General features: G+C 30.5%; 1 protein-coding gene across 1 annotated transcript; it reads left to right on the top strand.

Annotated features, from left to right (window-relative positions):
- Positions 1-4,867: 4,867 nt before the first annotated feature.
- Positions 4,868-13,168, top strand: LOC148309069 (zinc metalloproteinase nas-4-like). Its single transcript, XM_088260603.1, has 6 exons — positions 4,868-5,012; positions 6,108-6,308; positions 6,726-6,835; positions 7,935-8,124; positions 10,329-10,465; positions 12,392-13,168. The coding sequence occupies exons 1-6, from the start codon at positions 4,880-4,882 to the stop codon at positions 12,479-12,481; spliced, it is 861 nt and encodes a 286-aa protein (XP_088116729.1). The 5' UTR covers positions 4,868-4,879; the 3' UTR covers positions 12,482-13,168.
- Positions 13,169-13,812: the final 644 nt, after the last annotated feature.

Below are 13,812 nucleotides of genomic sequence, written 5' to 3'. Positions count from 1 at the left end.
GTGATGGAATTGCATTTTTAATTTATTATTAGATTAAAACCAATATTTTTAGCTTTTCCACTTTATTTGACCAGCGACCGGGTTTCATCGTTACCGACATCATCAGACTTTATTATAACTTTATATAAAATCGTGCTTTCAATACAAAAAAACCTTTATAAAAAATATTTTGAATATCATACATTACTTAAATTCACTCAAATTAAATTAATTTCTCAATAAAATTATATCAAATCATGGTTATCAACTCCTGCCTTCTTTTATATATAACATAACGATTTGTATAGCCTTTCACCAGTCTGATGATGTCGGTAACGACGAAACCCGGTCGCTGGTCAAATAAAAAAGTGGAAAAGCTAAAAATATTGGTTTTAATCTAATTATAAATCAGTTAAGTTTAGTTTTATCTGTGAAAGTGAATAAAGAAATATGAATGAGTATGATGGTCTGAACATTGACATTTACACGTGTATAACGGGATCACTTAAACCAGCTTTTGAGAGGTCGAAATTCCTTAAAATACTTTCATATTCCTCTTCATTTTTGTTGATATAATCAACAACAAAAAAATATTTAAACAAATTAGACGCCGTCATTCATCACTACGTTCATATAGAAAATCAGTCGACTATCCTTGTTTGAAACGTCATTAATTTTTTTAAGACAAAAAATTGTTTATTTCAAATCTTATTATTAGATAAAATTCAGGAGATGTTTATAATGAGCTGTTTTGATTTTCGTGATTTTTTTTCCTTTTTTAATACCTGATTACATGTAAATTTGTCAATTAAAAATAAATACACCTTTGAAAATATATTTTTTTTAAATATGAATTAATTTAATAAAATTTGAATAAAATAATTTAGTATGTTTTTTTATGTACTAATATGTTTTATTTGGATTAAATAAACACACACACACACATATAAACATATGTACAGGGTGTCCCATAATCCAACGTATTCCTTTCAAGGGGTGTTAGGCTAGCTTATGACTCACCAATAAATGAAAATATGAAAACTAAGGCACTTTTAGTGCCTTAGTTTTCCAGACATTTCCACATTTATTAATTTCCCGAACATCCACGCCTTAGATCAGTTTTTTGAGTGCCACTTTTTCAATATTTCATATTTTAGGATTCTAATTTTTGTTTCATAATACTGAAAAAGTATTTTTTTGATCACAGTCAAAAATATTAGCAATACTGGCTTGCCTTGGAGGAAAAAATATTAATTTAGCAGAGACCCTTTGATTTGTAGGCAAGATTCTTCAAATTTCAATTATTTATGTAATTTAACATATTAAAAATGTGTCTTTTCTTTCCTTTTGTATTTAATAAGACTGAGACACAGCAACTCGTGGCTAGGTTTAAGATTTTAAAAAAAAGCTACTAATGTTTTGATAATGAAGCGAGTAACACGAAATAGATCGCATTGTCGGCCATGTCATCATTGGTAACTATAACAAGTCACTAACAAGTAGTAAAAAACACATTTGTTTTTGACCAACACTATTTTTGGTACTTTCTTCCAAGCGGTTTAGACAAGAACCTTGTCATCTTCAGCGATGGATATGCACAATGATGGACACGAAACCGATGGGAGAAAAGGTTACCAAAAAAAAACAGATTAAAAAAGGTGGAGTTTTATTTGAAAAGGTTTTTAATGTGTAATATAAAGTAAATGCAAAAAACATTTAAGAAACATGTGATATGAATTTAGTTTTGTATAAAAAAATTGCCATAGTATAGTGGTTAGCGCGTTAGACTACAATGCTGGATGATTTGGTTTCAAAACGGGAGATTGTCAAAATAAATAAAGTGTTTTTTTCCTGCAATTTTATTTCATATTACCCTGGACTGGTACCTGAAACGCAGGGTAAATCACTTTTCCTTCAGTTAGGGCATCAATCATTAGCCTTTAACCTAATTTTCTTTAAAATCAGGCAACATTTAATTTAATTTTTTTTGTTGCTTAGAACACCGTATTTGTATTGAAAAAAATAAATTTTTATTCGAAATGAATACAAATATTAGTTTGAAAAGAAAAGAGTTGAAAAAGGGTTAAAGAGGATTAAAAAAATATTTAAAAATAAACATAGACTAAGACCTCACTTTGCATCGTTGATACGTTTCAAAATATCGTAACTCCAATTGAAACAACGCAAAGTGAATTGCTATTTTCCATTGGAAATCATATATACATTAAAGATAGCGAAATTGAGTCTTGATTCAGTAACAACGTAGCTTCGAAAAAAAGCAAAGTGAAATGACGCGCAGCGAGGTCTTATTGTAAATACAAAAAAAAACAATCAAATAATTATGAATTTCTGAGTTTAAAATCTATGAGATAAGCTACATTTTATGTGGAAAAGGGTTAGAGACTGCAGAATCTGCCGTAAGTAATGGAAAACCCAGTGTGAACAGATTTTTATAAATTTGAAGTATGGAAGGGTTAATTTAAAAAATAATTGGCCTAAACAGCTATTTTTTGCTGCAATATAATGTGACAAAACAATTTTATGCCTTCCTTACTGTTTAAAAAAATGAAAATTGCGCACTTTGTGATTTGAAAAAATTAATATGGTTTACTTTCCTTACTTAAAAAACAGCATATTGAGTATAAATACGGAACAATTATTGGAAATCGATTATAAAAATCTGATCCGCGGAAAAGGTAAGTAATCTCCTATTTTATATATTTTAAAAAAATGTATCATTTATAAGTGAAATATAAATTATGTATGTTTAAAATTTGAAACAGAAATATGCGATATTATAACTTTTTGATCATCCTTAATGCATCTCATTAACTAATTAACTAACTAACCCTCACACCGCTTCTCCGCAGGGGTAGGCAAAGAGAATACAACGCCACACCGTGGTGTCTTTGCAAACATTCTTTGCCTCTTCCACGTTCATGCATCTCCTCATACATACCAGCCAATTATTGCGACTCATAACCTGACAGCTTCCAAGTATTTGACATACTTGATCGTGCCAAGTTTTCCTTGGTATTCCTCTACTGCTTTTTCCAACTACATTCGCCTCATAAATTTGTTTTAGCGTTCTTTCCTCACTCATTCGTTCCACATGTCCAAACCATCTCAACACACCTTTCTTTATTTTATCGATAATGCTTATCTCAGCTTTGCATTCCTTCCTTATTTCACTATTCGCACATCTATCATACATCGTTTTGTCGCACATTCTTCTGAGAGATCGCATTTCGACCGCATTCAGTTTATTTTCATCCTTCTTTTGCCCAACTCCATATTTCACTTCCATACATTAGAGTTGGAACCAGGACTCCGTTGTGCACTGCCAGTTTAGCTTCCATTGATAGGTTTTTATTTGCTATAACTGATTCCAGTGCACCACTCACTTTGTTCCCAGCATTCACTCTCCTTTCTATGTCTTTATCAATCTTTCCATCCCTAGAAAACATATAATATATAATTCATTCGTTCTACACCTTTCTTTCAATGCGTTTATTTGTTCTGTCCTTCTTCTTTAGCCTTCTTTCCTCCACTACTGGATATAAGCCTCTTCCGTATCCTTCCATTACTTCCAGTTGGTTGATGCTTGCAGCCAATCTTCACCCCCACAGCAGCTATGTCGCTGGACCATCTTTTTAGAGGTCTTTCGACGCCTCTCTTATTTTCACAAGGTCTCCATCTAAAATTTTTCGGGTCCGTCTTGTGGAGTCTTGTCTTGCAACATGTCCTGCCTATTGCCACTCGAGTCTTGCTACGCGATCTATAATATCAGCTATACTGTTTCTGCTCCTTATTTCTTATTTTGTCTCTTGGGCTCATACAAAGTATAGATCTTTCCATGGATCGCTGTGTGTATTTGAGATTCTCTATTTTATTTTTTTAAGTGCCATGGTCTCCAATACATAAGTAGTCACTGGCAGTATACACGCTGTATGTGCTACATTTTTCATCTCTGCTTCATTTACCATCTCACGCTGTATGTGCTACATTTTTCATCTCTGCTTCATTTACCATCTCAACAAAGATGAATAAGAAATTGGAAGTCTGGGTTTTTACAGGGCTTACGACCCTTCATATAGTGGTTAAGTGATCACTTTACACACTCGTTACATCCACCAGTCTACCCGTGATTGACAACCACACTAATCAAATTTTCCAAACTCCTAGATATATGATCAATATGAGTATGTATGAGTAGAAACACAGTTCGTATGAGTTTACGACACCCATCTATGTATGTTGGATTGAGAAAGCTTTTATTAAACGGAGACCCTTTACATATTATCTCATCAAACATGATGATGAATATGGAAGTCTGGGAATTTACAGGGCTGACGACCGTCAAAGGCTGGTTTAAGTGATCACTTTACACACGTGTTACATTTACCAATTCCACCCATTATTGACAACCACACTACTCAAATTCTTGGAAGTTCGATATATAAACCAATTTAGAAACATATTTTTTGAATCATTACAACTTCACTAGAGACATCTATTGGTGAGATAAAAATAATAATTTTACTGAGCAGAAACTCTTATATCAATATGTAAGGTCCAAATCCTGGATTATATTCACATACATGAGAAACGCCAGAATATATCATTTTCATTTTTCTTATAATTTGACAAGTTAGTTTATTTACAACATTTTGAGTGTGTCCAAATACAAACCTGGATTATATAATCCAGATTTGTGAACAAGTATTTGGACACACTCAAAATATTGTAGGCAGTATACATGATTTTTATGATTTTTTTCTCGTATATGTCTTAGTTTGTTTATTATACTTTTTATTTAAGGTTATTTTAATGGGTTTCAACAGTACCGACACATTTTTGTTAAAAACTCTTTTTTTTCTTCAGAATTCTCGCTAAAACGATGTCTTTCCTGAAGAGCTGTATTGTCCTGTTGCTCGGAGTATCCCACGCGTACTCGTCGGTGATCAACGTGCCCAATTATCCCGAAGCATTCAGGAACTTCTTGCAGTCAACCGTCGATGGAAAATACATGCGTGAGAAAATGACTTTTTACTAATTTACTAATAATAAGTCGTCTTCTTCCTCATATCTTCCTGTTTAAAGATCCTCAGGACTAGTTTTTTGTCAATTTTTAATATTTTAAACAACCAAACATTCTCGATTTTAAAATAAAATGCCGCTCCTTCTATTTAAATGGAAAAGATAAAAAAGAGATGTATCCTTTTCCATCATACCTCATTTATTTTTATTTAATATCGCTGTCTGTATATATATATATATATATATATATATATATATATATATATATATATATATATATATATATATATATATATATATATATATATATATATATATATATATATATATATATATATATATATATATATATATATATATATATATATATATATATATATATATATATATATATATATATATATATATATATATATATATATATATATATATATATATATATATATATATATATATATATATATATATATATATATATATATATATATATATATATATATATATATATATAATATATATATATATATATATATATATATATATATATATATATATATATATATATATATATATAAATATATATATATATATATATATATATATATATATATATATATTCTACAAAATTTTGAGCGTGTCCAAACACTTGTTTACAAAATCTGCAATATCTCCAATTCCAGGAGCTATTTTTAAATTATTTTTTGACATCTCATCAAAGATGAAAAAGAGATGTAGTAATCATCGGGAATATTATATATATATATATGACTTATGAATGTAATATATTTTGAAAAATAAATAAATAAAATAGTTTACAACATTTTGAGTGTGTCCAAATACTTGTTCACAAATCTGGATTATCTCCAATTATACATATCACTTATGAATGTAATATCTTTTGAAAATTAAATAAATAAAATAGTTTACAACATTTTGAGTGTGTCCAAATACTTGTTCACAAATCTGGATTATCTTCAATTATGGAGAAGAATATGGAAGTCTTCATAATAATATGAAAATAAAAGGGTGGAAAATAATCATGTTTAAGGCATTTTCACTTCAATATAAAAAAAAATCATATATTTCAGAACCAGCCAGCAGTTTGATAGCCGATAAGCAGAATATTTGGGAGAGGAGTGGAAAATTTGAAGGGGATATAGTTCTCACTCCAAAGCAGATGGATTCCTTAGTAGACGACTATGCTGAAACCCCCAACAGGAACGCCATTACCGACACCACCAAGCTTTGGACCTCCAAGACCGTCTACTACAGCATCGCCAACACTTTCAGTGAGTCTCATCAATTAGCTCACTCCTTTTAAGAACGTCATAAATCAAAAATCGTCAATTTTCAGTTGAGCATGTTTTCGGAATGCCCAGAAAATGTACTATATCCCAGCAAAAGAGGAATATTTTCAAAGGGCAGAAAGTGTTGTTTTTGCATTTTGAAGAAAAGGTTTTGTTTAATTATTTTTTAAAACATACGAAATATATTTCAAATGGAGAAAAAACCTTCAGGTTTTACCTAAAAAGATCTGTTGCACAGTAAAAAGTTCAATATGTGACTTGATATTTATTTTTAATCATTGTATTATATTTAAACTTAAATAACGTTCTCCTGAAAAATCAAGTTTTTTTGATTTATGACGTTGTTTGATCTGAAATATCAGTCATGTTTAGATCGTTAACGAATCTTGTGCTTCTCAGCCGCTGTCCAAAAAACTGCCATCAAAGCTGCCATAAATGATATTGCCAACGTTTCTTGCATTAAATTCCACGAGAGATGCTTCCTTAATGACAATTATATCAACATTCTTGTAAGTATACTGACTGTGATTTCTAAATATATACGAGTATACGAAGGCTAATAATACGTCTAGTTACAACATTTTGAGTGTGACAAAATCTGGATTGTCTCCAATTACAGGAGTTATTTTCATATTATTTTTTGACATCTCATCAAAGATGGACCTCACATACTAATATAAGAGTTTCTGCTTTGTAAAAAAGCTTATTTACATCTCACCAATAGATGTCTCTAGTGAAGTTCTAGTGATTCAAGAACAAGGTTTCTAAATTGGTTCATATTTATAAAACTTCCAAGAATTTGAGTAGTGTGGTTGTCAATAATGGGTAGAATTGGTGCATGTTTTGAATATTGAAAGCATTAACTTTGTGGATCATATTGATGTATCATTTCGAGAAATAAAAATACTTTGTGTTTTGATCCACTCACATTTTTACTAACCAACTAGTTTCGACAACAACCTGTTGCCCTCTTCAGGGTTTAGTAATAAATTAAACCCTGTAGAGGGCAACAGGTTGTGCCGAAACTAGTTGGTTAATAAAAATGTGAGTGGATTAGAACACAAAGTATTTTTATTTCTCAAAATAATATATAAAAAGAATATATGGTTAAGGTCTTCCTCTTCAAAACGACACTCGCAAATGGGGGAGTCAAAGACACCAATCCTCGCGAGGTAAATTAAACGACATAAATTAAACCATAATTAAATTAAACCCTGAAGAGGGCAACAGGTTGTTGTCGAAACTAGTTGGTTAATAAAAATGTGAGTGGATCAAAACACAAAGTATTTTTAGAATTGGTGAATGTTACACGTGTGTAAAGTAATTACTTAAACCAGCTTATGATGGTCGTCAGCCGCGTAAATGCCCAGACATCCATATTCTTCTTCATCTTTGATGAGATGTCAAAAAATAATATGAAAATAACTCCTGTAATTCGAGTATTTGGACACATTCAAAATGTTGTAAATATCTTAGTGTCTTCATAAACAATTTGTGCAAATATCTAGAAAAAAAAATCATGAAGTATTAAGCATACCATCTTTTCACTCTTAGAAATGGTTGTTATCCCACATATCTTGGGTGAATCTAACAGTTTTATGCTTACAGGGTAACAATTCTGGATGTTATTCATACGTCGGAATGATCGGAGGAGCTCAAGTCCTCAATTTGGAAGCCGGTTGCTTCGTTCACGGAATCATCGTCCACGAGTTGTTACACGCTCTCGGCTTCTACCACATGCAGAGCACACACGACAGGGACACTTTTGTTTCTATTATTTGGAATAAGATCATCCCAGGTAACATTTTCCACAAATGAGATCCTTATCGTTTGCAAACATTTTTAAAAATATGGATACTTATTTTTTCCCAAAAATGTTAGTTTATAACAACATTTTAAGTGTGTCCAAATACTTGTTCACAAAATCTGGATTATCTCCAATTACAGGAGTTATTTTCATATTATGCAAGTCAGGTATTTAACGGGCTTATATTTTTTTTTTGACACTCATAAAAGATGTAGAAGAATATGGAAGTCTGGGCATTTACGGGGCTGGTTAAAGTGATCACTTTGCACACGTGTAAAATCGATTCTACCCATTTTCAACCACACTTGTCAATTTCTTGAAAGTTCTGTATATATGAACCAATTTTGAAACATTGTTCTTGAATCACTAGATGTTCACTAGAGAGATCTATTGATGAGATGTAAAGAAGCTTTTTATTAAGCAGAAACTCTTTTATTAGTATGTGAGGTCCGAATCCGGGATTGTAATCACACACATGAGAAACGCCATAAAATATTCCATATTTTTCTTCATCTTTGATGAGATGTCAAAAAATAATTAGTTTATAACCATTTAACGATATTTTATTCTACCGATTTCAAGATGTATCCATCCCTTTGTCAGGACAATCACTACACAAGGATGCAAACAATACTACATATATGTCACTACCATAGCACTATTCGTGCACTTACAACTACACAAAATATTGGTAACATGCATTTTTGGTCGACCCGAGGACCAAGATGCACTAACCCTTACTGGTCCAATATCGAATCTCATTCGACATCGGTTTTTTGCTTTTAGGTCCAATGTCAGATGTTATTCGACATTTTTATCATTAGTATTATTTATTTAAATCCAGTCCTGACCATTACATACGGAGGCATGTCCGCCTCCGTAGTGTAATGGTCAGCACGCTCGGCTACCGTTCTGGAGGTCCCGGGTTCGATTCCCAAGGGGGGTCAAATAAATATAAGTGATTTTTTCACTCTAATATTTATTTAACATTACCCCGGACTGGTACCTGAAGCGAAGGGCTGATCACCTTTCCTTCATGTGTAAACGATCAAGATAACACTGCGTTTATATGACGCAGTGCCCTATGCACCATTTGGGTGCGGATAAGGGTTTTATTTTATTATTATTATTATTTATTTAAATTCCAAGCTTACATTTTGGTCACTCGTATCTATTACAACAGTATGTGGAGCAGAGGACAAAACTTTTTTCTAATTGGAATGTAAATTTATCCCTAGATTTTTTTTAAATTTTGGGGGACCGGAAAGAGCTTAGAATTGCAAAAAAAAAACATTTGTGAAAGATCGAGGTCAGAATATTGCTATATAAGTGACGTAAAGTATTTTTTTTTGTACATTAAAAGCATTGTTAACTTTATATATTATATTATGGTAATATAACATTCTCCTTATCATTCATCGTTCACTTTTGAAGTGGTATTACACAAAGTGAACGATGAATGATAAGTGTTACGTGAAGTATTGTTGGTGTCGGGTTGTGGTCTCGTAATTAGTGTCGCTGACTCCTTTCAAGAACGTCATAAATAAAAAATCGACGATTTTCAGTTGTGCACGTTTTCAGAATGCCCAGAAAATGTATTATATCCCAGCAAAATCGGCATATTTTTAACTTAATATTTACCAGATTTATATTATCCACTGACACTTCGTGATGGAATTGCATTTTTAATTTATTATTAGATTAAAACCAATATTTTTAGCTTTTCCACTTTTTTATTTGACCAGCGACCGGGTTTCGTCGTTACCGACATGTCGTAACCGACATGACCAGTCTGATGATGTCGGTAACGACGAAACCCGGTCGCTGGTCAAATTAAAAAGTGGAAAAGCTAAAAATATTGGTTTTAATCTAATAATAAATTAATATTTACCCGCTACAGGGCAGAAAGTGTTGTTTTTGCATTTGAAAGAAAAGGTATTGCTTAATTATTTTTTTAAATTCATTTTTCAAATGGAGAAAAAACCTTCATGTTTTACCTAAAAAGATCTGTTGCATTGTAAAAAGTTCAATAAGTGGCTTGATATTTATTTTTAATACATTGTATTATATTTTTAAACTTTAAAAACGTTCTCCTTAAAACGTTATTTGATTAATGACGTTCTTGAAAGGAGTGAGCGACATATCAAAGGGAGAGGAAGTTTACTAATACTTATTTTGTGCAATTTTTATTCCAGGCAGAGAAAATAACTTCGTAAAGTATACATCAAGCGAAGTCACCAACTTCGATGTGGTATACGACTATGCCAGTGTGATGCACTACTCGCAATACGCGTTCAGTATCGATGGCAGTAAGACAATAGTGCCATTGCAGGTAAAGCCATTTTTAAAAATCTACTACTACCAACATAACGCCGCGTAGGGGTAGGCAGAGAGAATAGAACTCCACACCAACTCTTCATTCCTGACCAATAAAATATTGAAAACGAGCTTTACCCAGCCATTGCAAGTCTGCTCAAATGGAAAAGATGGGAAATAGAAGGCAAAACTTAAATTCCTGGTTCTATTTTAAAAACAACATTTTGAGTGTGTCCAAATACTTGTTCACAAATCTCCAATTACAGGAGTTATTTTCATATTATTTTTTGACATCTTATCAAAAATGAAGAAGAAAATGGAAGTCTGGGCATTTACGGGGCTGACAACTGTCATAGGCTGGTTTAAGTGGTCACTTTACACACGTGTAACATTCACCAATTCTTAGAACTTCCAATAATTTGAGTAGTGTGGTTGTCAATAATGGGTAGAAACTCTTTACATCTCACCAATAGATGTCTCTAGTGAAGTTCTAGTGATTCAAGAACAAGGTTTCTATGTTGGTTCATATATATATATATATATATATATATATATATATATATATATATATATATATATATATATAAATATAAATATATATATATATATATATATATATATATATATATATATATATATATATATATATATATATACATATATATATATATATATATATATATATATATATATATATATATATATATATATTATATACATATATATATATATATATATATATATATATATATATATATATATATATATATATATATATATATATATATATATATATATATATATATACATATATATATATATATATATATATATATATATATATATATATATATATATATATATATATATATATATATATATAAATATATATAAAACATTATTTGAAGCATTGTATTAGTAATCTCATTAGTTGGTAGAATGTCAAAAGTTATTTATTTATTTATTTATTTATTGAACGGCTGAAGCCTTTAAGGTAATACATATAATACATATATACAGTATCTTGTTCAAAAATAAAAAATACAGTAATGAATACACAAACAGAGAAACAAAAAGTATTATAACAAATTGTCTTATAACATAAAATCATAATTAAAAAAATAAAATAACAAGTAGTAAGCACTAGTAAATACACGTCTCCTTCACACACTATCGGTGAGCAGTAAGAGAGAGTGAAACACAACGTTTAAATTTATCCATTATAACATGGAGAAGAAATGCTGAGAAAGTACAGATTTCAAGGAGGATACCAATGTATTAAATGAATCTATACTTTACTTTCAAAAGCATTGGCTAACATGTGAAGCCGCGGAATCGGAGAGAACTTGGCATAGTATTATGTTAGTGCTTAAATTAATGTCTTTTACATGAGTGGTACGGTAGACGAAATATATTTCTAATAGCTCTATTTTGTATACTTGTATTTCGGAAATTCACTTCGAAGTTGTAAAACCCTAGATACAGCAAAGGTATGACAGGTGGGAATGTATTATGGCAAAATATATTGATCGGAGCATCGATAAATATATATATATATATATATATATATATATATATATATATATATATATATATATATATATATATATATATATATATAATAATAATAAATAATAAAACCCTTATCCGCACCCCAATGGTGCATAGGGCACTATAATATAAACGCAGTGTTATCTTGATCGTTTTACACATGAAGGAAAGGTGATCAGCCCTCCGCTTCAGGTATCCAGTCCAGGGTAATAATATTGAATAAATATTACAGTGAAAAAATCACTTATATTTATTTTACCCCCCTTGGGAATCGAACCCGGGACCTCCAGAACGGTAGCCGAGCGTGCTGACCATTACACTACGGAGGCGGACATATATATATATATATATATATATATATATAAATATATATATTTTTTTTCTGTTTAAGGCTACCTCTGTGACTATAGGTCAACGTATTGGAATGAGTGCAGGAGACATCAGGAAACTCAACATGCGGTATTCCTGTCCAGGATTCTAGGAAAGGAAGAATTCCTTAATTTTAAAAGTGTTTTATTGAAAAATATATATTGGAGTACAATACAATAGAATAGATTAACTCTTATAGCTCTTAATTACATATACAATTTAAAGAACCCCTTTGAATCGATTACATGATCAAAAGACATATCACTCACTCTTTATGTACTATATCCCAGCAAAGGAGGCATATTTTTAACTTAATATTTACCCGCCACAGGACAGAATGTGTTGTGCTTGCATTTTGAAGAAAAGGTATTGTTTAATTATTTCTTAAAAATAAACTAGTTATTTTTCAAATGAGGAAAAAACCTACAGGTTTAACCTAAAAAGATCTGTTGCTTAGTAAAAAGTTCAATAAGTGGCTTGATAATTATTTTTAATAAATTGTATTATCTTTTTTTAAACTTTCTCCTAAAAAATCAAGTTTTTTGATTTATGACGTTCTTGAAAGGAGTGAGCGATATGTTTGGATCCTTAAAAATACTTAAAAAATAACAAATGTAAGTAAATTTACATTTATTTTTTTGGCATTTACTTCGCGGTAAGACAAGATGAAATTATTAAAGAAAACCCTTGTTTTGTTAACCACTTGAGTTTATTTTATGACGACTAGTTTCGGAAGCTTAGCTTCCATCTTTTGATCTAAATGTAAACTAAAACATAATAATTAATTAACTGGTCTATAAATAAGGGGAGGGGTAAGTTAGGGGGAGGGGGGGTTAGTCAAGGGGGGGGGGGTTAAAAATATAAGGAAAATTCCGAAACTAGTCGACATAAAATAAACTCAAGTGGTAAAATAACAAGTGTTTTCTCTAGTTAATTTACAATTAAAAATTTTTCTTTAAAATCTATAGTTTCGTAATTATTGTATGACTATATGTTTAATGAAAATAAATACACTTTACACTACGGAATAATTCATCATGTTTTTTATTATTTCTATAACAACCCTCAAACTCTTTATTCAATATATATCTATATTAAAATAACTTTTAAGAAACGTCTGAGACATTAATATCTATCATAAGAGTCCTACTGTCCATCAAACCTCCTCCCTAAGTTTTTCCCTCTACCTCCTTCCCTAAACTCCCCCTTTCCTTTGCCTTCCTTGTTATCATCAATTTGTAATTTATGTTTTTTTTAGTATTCAAGTACTATCTACCTACTGATTGCAAACAGCATATATGGTATCAAACGTTTTGACCAATACCACTTGTCTGTTTTTGGTTGGTTGGAAGATAATGCCTTTTAGCAATAAACCCGCACAATGTACTTATTTCTTTTCTTTTACATGAAGTTTAAATAAATAAAATGTGTTAAAATAACGAT

This window comes from Brachycentrus maculatus, unplaced genomic scaffold (genome assembly GCF_059751285.1).
Source record: "Brachycentrus maculatus isolate JH-2025_06_01 unplaced genomic scaffold, ASM5975128v1 h1tg000139l, whole genome shotgun sequence".
Lineage (NCBI taxonomy): Eukaryota > Metazoa > Arthropoda > Insecta > Trichoptera > Brachycentridae > Brachycentrus > Brachycentrus maculatus.
This window is presented reverse-complemented; position numbering and strand designations above follow the sequence as displayed.